General features: G+C 60.8%; 1 protein-coding gene across 1 annotated transcript in view; it reads right to left on the minus strand.

Annotated features, from left to right (window-relative positions):
- Window positions 1-3,657, minus strand: part of TMEM63A (transmembrane protein 63A) — a 28,285-nt gene extending 24,628 nt beyond the window's left edge. Inside the window, exons 1-3 of the mRNA XM_005866517.1 lie at window positions 3,499-3,657; window positions 1,771-1,970; window positions 907-986 (exon numbers count right to left, since the gene is read on the minus strand). Coding sequence (XP_005866579.1) covers window positions 907-986; window positions 1,771-1,956 — 266 coding nt within the window. The 5' untranslated portion in view covers window positions 1,957-1,970; window positions 3,499-3,657. The remainder of the gene's footprint in view (window positions 1-906; window positions 987-1,770; window positions 1,971-3,498) is intronic.
- Window positions 3,658-6,035: the final 2,378 nt, after the last annotated feature.

Raw genomic sequence — 6,035 nt, forward strand, 5'->3', positions numbered from 1 at the left:
CATGGGTAGAAGTCCTTCCGGACTTGCCCGCCTGGTCCCCCAATATTCCAAAATTATCTCGTGTCATTTCTCTCTCATTTGTGTGCGGCCCCTCTTTCAGATACCGAACCGTACTCCACGCAGAACGTGGAGGGAAACATACTCGACACGGGGCAGCCTGCAGAGCGAGCGTGGAAGGTCTGCCCGGTGATGGCAGGGCAGGAGCTGGGGGGGCAGCCTGGGCCAGCGTGTCCTCCCCATTCACTTCCCACTGACACGAGGACTGGGGTGGGTGGCAGCCAGTGGTGCAGATGGAGAATTCAGGTCCCCCTCTGGGGGATGTGAGTGCGGAGCAGGCTCACCCGGGGCGGCTGAGTTAGGGCCATCGGCCAGCGCGAAGCCAGGGGGAGGTCAGGGGCCATTCGTTCAGCCACGGCCCTACCGCCCTGCGCAGCCAGCCCCAGCCCTCAGCGAACTCGTTGCGGAAGATGCACTTGAAAATAGCCAAGGCGAGACAGAAGGCCGGCGTCCTCCTCCTGCTGATTCTGAAGCCCTAATTATCTGAAGGAACACCGTTTCCTCCGCAGCCCGCAGCCAGCAAGGCCCGTGGCCACAGCCGGGCCGGAGCCTGGAGGAGACCCGGGCGTGTGGGCCTCGGCTTTCTCACGAGGCTGACCTCGCGGGTCTGTGCCGCGGACCGGACAGACGGTGTCTGGTAGCGGCCTGGCGGGTGTACACGGTGAACGTGATGTGATTCCAGCATCGTGGGTGGGTCCTGCCTGCTGGGCTTCCCACGCCCCCAGCCCATCCCAATGTCTGTCTGTCTGTCTGTCTCTCTCTCTCTCTCTGTCTCTCTCACACACACACACACAACACACACACACACACACACACACACTGACGTTCTAAGTAACATGACTCTTTTACCTGCCCACTTCTGACACCAAGGCAATGCGTCCGTAATCCCAGAATCTTCTCCTTATGATGGAAAACACCAATATTAAAAACTAAAAGTAGAAAGAAAAAGAAAGCAAGTGAAAGCACATTGGATGGCTTGTCACGAGAAGAGACACCTGTCTTAGGGTCAAAGCCCGCCTGCCTCGTGTCAGCGGGGCGCGAAGGTGACCCAAGCCCAGAGAGGGCACCGAGCTGCCCAGGGCCGCACAGCAAAAGGCTGTGATGCTGTGCTCGCTCACACACACACACACACACACACACCCACCCCAGGTCTTGCCACTTGTTCCCAAGTCACGAAGGCTGTCAGTGCTGACGCTCAGCTTGCCCGAGCGCCCTCCTAGCCAAGCACGTGGGCCTGTCCTTGGCTATGAAGGCAGCATTGGCAGCCACGACCTCCCGAGGACTGAGCGGGCTTGGCGGCTCCTGAGCAGGGAGGTCTGGCCCCACAGCAGCCCTGGGGAGCCGCTTAACTTTTCTTCTTCACTTTACATAGAATTTCTTTCTCTTTTTTTTTTTAATCTATTTTTATTGATTTCACAGCCGATCAATGATTCTCTCAATCCTCATTGATGTTTCTATCTCTCTCTCCCTCTCCCTCTGAAATCAATAAAAAAAATATTTTTAAAAAAAGAATTAGTCCCATTTTACAGAGCAGAAGCCTGAGGCCCAGACAAGCGACGTAATGTACCCGAGGCCACAGAGCCCGTCAGTGACAGCGCTGGGATAGAAAGCCAGGTCTGGCTCCTCCCCTGAGGTCCCCGGAAGGCCCTGGGTGGGGTTTAAACAAACAAGTGACAAAGTGACAGGGGGAAGCAGGATTCACAAAGGTCTTACCAGGAAGCAGCTGACGTCGATGAGCAGGACGACGGGGATGCCGCCAAAGGGGACGCCCTGGAGCACCGTGCTGTTTTTGGCCGAGTTGTAGCAGTAGGAGTCGTTGGGATGTTCCCTGATGCCCAGCCGGTCCCGGGTGGACGCCGCCTTGGACTGCCACAGGTCCAGGAACGGGGAGTCGGTCATGGTGCCCGTCACCCCTGAAGAACGGGACCAGGCGGGCGGTCAGAGCTCAAACTCTCCCATCGTTTCCCCGGCCAGCGCCGGCAGAGCCAACGGCGGGTGTCTCCTGGCTGAGGGGGGGCCGGGGCACGGGGAGCCAGCAGCAAGGGGCCGGGGCGAGGAGACACCAGACCCCGCGTGCTGGGCAGTCTACGGAAAATAGCTCCATTGTGCCAACAGTCCCAAGGGTCCGATGGAGGGGGGGGATGGCTCCTGCAAGACACAGCTGGTACCCTCCCGAGTGGGGGGCACAGGACAAAAGGGAAGGACAGGTGCTGCGTGTCTGCCTGCTTAGGGGGGCCCACGGGCCTCCAGCCTCCAGGACTCCTGCTGGCAAGGCCATTCCTTCCCGGGGGAGCCCCTGGGAGCACCAGTGCAGGCCGGGGAGAGGGTGGAGGGGGGCAAATAAGGAAGAGGGGGGCCCCCTAAGTACGCAACAGCTGCTGACCGTGGGAGCCACGGGGGAGGGAGCCCCTGCTCCCACTGTTCATGGATGTCAGAGACGGGCCCATTCCCCACACTTGGAAACAGGCTCAGGGGCTTCACCACCTGCCCCAAGATCAAGGAGCCAGTCCTGGCAGACGCGGGTCTCAGACCCAGACTCCTGACTCACACGCTCCCGCCCCAGCAGGCAGACACCCAGCAGGCAGACAAGCTTGTTAGCTCAGTGAGAGATGAAAGGCCTGGGAAGGGGCGGACAGAGGCAGATGTGGGACCGGAGAAGAGAGGGGAGGGGGTGGTTCAGGGAGAGGATATGGGGAGAGTCTCAGGACTTCCACAGGGACCCCCGAGGCACCCACTGAGCCCTCCCAGCTCTGCCCTCTGACCCCTGCCCCCCTGAGGACCTTGGGTCTCAGGGAAAGGCCTGCCCTGTCCAAAGCAAACATGGACAGCTCCGGGCGGGCGGCCGGCCTCTCCCTCCCTAGTAACCCCGGCGGCGAAGCTCATGAAAAGCTCCAGTGTTCGTCCCTGACCCCGGAGGCCCAGAGCTAGAGCCCGCGTTCCGGCCTCCTTTCCAGGGACTGTGGCCGAGGAGCAGGAGACATGCTCAGCACGGCTTCCTCAAGCTCCCCCTCCCCTCCCCAAAGCTGGTTAAACCAGATTCCCCAGGGCCTCTGCTCGGGCTGCTCTCTCCACCTGCAGGCAGGGACCCCAAACACCCAAGGCTGGTGGCTTGTGTGCGGGGTGGGGGTGATTCCCAGTTCTGACCCCTGGGACTGCTGGGCTGGGGACAGTTCCACACAGAAGTGCAGGCAGGGTGTGTGTGTGGGCGGTGGGGGAGTCAGAGGGCGCCTCTCAGGATACGAGGCACTTTCTCCCCAATAAGAGCCGGAGGGAGGGTGTGGTGCCAGAACCATGGACGGGGCAGACGCATGAGAGCTGCTCTGGGAGACAGATGGTCTTGGCTCCCCTCCTTCACACCCCGCCCAGGGGCACCAGCCCAACCACACACCCAGCCAGATGCGGGGAGGCCAGCGCCTGCCCTGCTCCTGGCCCCACACTCACCCGACACCAGGGGAGGCACGGCCTGGGGATGAGCCCCTCGGAGAGGCCCTCAGGGGCAGCTGGCTCTGGCAAACCCCAGCGGCCTGGGGCGGCCACGCATTTCCTGCAGGGTCTCCTGCTGCAGGGCCACGGGCACCAGCCTGTGCCGCACGGGCTTTCCTGGAGGGACACAGACACCCGGCATGAGAAGCGGCCTCTCCCGGCCCAGCTCTGGCCTGGGCCCCTCTGACACTCCCCTCCCCGCACCTGCCCCAGGGTCTCTGATCTCAAACGCTCACTTGGACCCTCTGTCCTTCCGATGGGCGCCCTCCTGCCCTGGCCTCTCCCAGAACTGGTTCTAGGCCTGCGTTCCTCTGACCACGGGGGCTCCAGCCTCCCCCTCCTCTCCTGTGGCTGGAGGCCCTGCTGGGGCCAGTGGTCCGCCCTGGGCTGTGGGGCTCATCTGGCCCCCACGGGTGGCTGCTGCCAGGGACAGGGCAGAACAGACAAGGAAGGTTTGAAAGTGAAATGGTAAGACAAGAACAGCCTCATAAAATGCTCACAGAGGCAACACTGTCCCTGAGGAGGGGGGCGGGCGCTGGCTGGGCTGGGCGGTGCCGGGGGACAGCCCTCCCCAGGGCTGCTGCATGCTGAGCTTTAGGGGAGCAGAGGCCCCACGGGAGGAAGCACTGTGGTTCCCCTTCTTCCTTGAGCCCCAGTCATGCCTCTCGGTCCGTTTCCTCTTGCCAAACAGGATCCCTTGATAAGAAGGGGCCCAGGAGGTCAGCCCACAAATACCGCCAGCCTGGGCCTGGGACGGAGCCGGTCCCGCCAGCCCCTCCGGGTGACGTGCCACTGAGCACACAGCTGTGCAGGCCCTCAGTCTCCCGGCCTTTCAGCTCAGCTGTAGCCTGTCCTGCCCGTCACACACACAAAGCCCAGCATCTGCTGAAACATCATGGCCCCTCCAGGCGGGGCTGATGAGGGGGGGCGGGGGGGACTCAGTGGACCAAGATCAAAAGGGAGCTGGCTCAGGAGCTGAAACGCTGACCGTTCTGGGCAGGGGCCAAGCCAGCAAGTAGGCCCCGTGGTCACAGGAGCCGTGCCTGGCCGCGACCTTCGCAATATCCAGTGATCTGATATTTGTTTGACAAGTGTATGCAAATGCCTAGCACTTATCCATGCCTCCTCGGCTCATTCCTAGCCAAGAGCCTGGAGGAGGAGATCCAAGAATTCCCGCTGAGCCAGGTGGGCAGCAGGGGACTCGCGCCCCCAACGCCAAGTTCAGCCCATGTGCCCCCTCCCCCCACCCCCGAATCTGGTCGTGGCCCGTGGGACAGAGGGCCGAGTCCAACAGCTGTTCTCAAACTTGCCAAAGAAAGCCAACCACTAAGGCTAGCCCGCTCGCTGCCCACCAGAGCTGGCCCCGGGCACACTTCACTTGAAGATCTCTATTTCTTCCAGAAATACCAGCAGAATGAGGCAGGAGGCGTGTGCGCGTTACTGGCTCTCACAAGAAGAGCGTTCTTGCCCCAGCCGGTTTAGCTCAGTGGATAGAGCGTCAGCTTGTGGACTGAAGGGTCCCAGGTTCGATTCTGGTCAGGGGCACATGCCCAGGTTGCAGGTTCAATCCCCTGCAGGGGACATGCAGGAAGCAGACAATCAATGATTCTCTCTCATCACTGATGTTTCTATCAATCTCTCTCCCTCTTCCTTCCTCTCTGAAATCAATAAAAATATATTTTTAAAAAAGAGCATTCTTAGTATCACCTAATCACCACGTTTTCAGGTTTTGTTACAATGATCACAGGACTACAAGCTGCTGGAGCCCTTCTGCCCTGGGAGCTAAGGGATCTGGGGCAGAAGAAGGTTACAAAGTAAACACAAACTTCTCACAGTGCCACCCAACGGGACCCAGGTGCAGGGTGACTGTTTACCTCCACACACATGTCAACCCTGGAGCGACAAGTACTGGCCCAGCGATGAGAGGCAGTGCGGCTGGCACTTGCAGGCACACACCTGAGACAATGCCCATAAAGCCCTTAGCCCAGGGCCCAGCCCTGTGAACACTTCAAAGCTGTTTGCTTTATATATATTTCAGAGCGGAAGTGAGAGAGAGAGAGAGAGAGACATCAATGATGAGAGAGATGCATTGACCAGCAGCCTCCTGCATGACCCCCGCTGGGGATGGGGGCATGCGCCCTGACCTGGAATCCAACTGTGACCTCCTGGTTCCTAGGTGGATGCTCAACCACTGAGCCACACCGGCCAGCAAAACCTGTTTGCTTTGACGTCCCCTCCAGCGAATGGGAAACCCGCAGGGCCCCACGTAGAGCCCAGTGAACAGCCGAGAGAGACCTTTGTCCCAACTCTAAACAAACAGGGGGACATGTGAGCGGAAAGGCGGCCTGGGCTGCTTCTCATTCACCGCAGGGCCCACCTCGGGGCTCCACCAGGTGTCGGAGGAGGGGAAAGAGATGCCCCCGCCCCGGGGTCTCTCCGGAGCCCCAGTGGGTGCCCACCACCCTGCAGGGGCCGGGAGGGCCCCCCTGGCGCCC

The sequence above is a fragment of the Myotis brandtii genome, unplaced genomic scaffold, assembly GCF_000412655.1.
Source record: "Myotis brandtii unplaced genomic scaffold, ASM41265v1 scaffold231, whole genome shotgun sequence".
Classification (NCBI taxonomy): domain Eukaryota; kingdom Metazoa; phylum Chordata; class Mammalia; order Chiroptera; family Vespertilionidae; genus Myotis; species Myotis brandtii.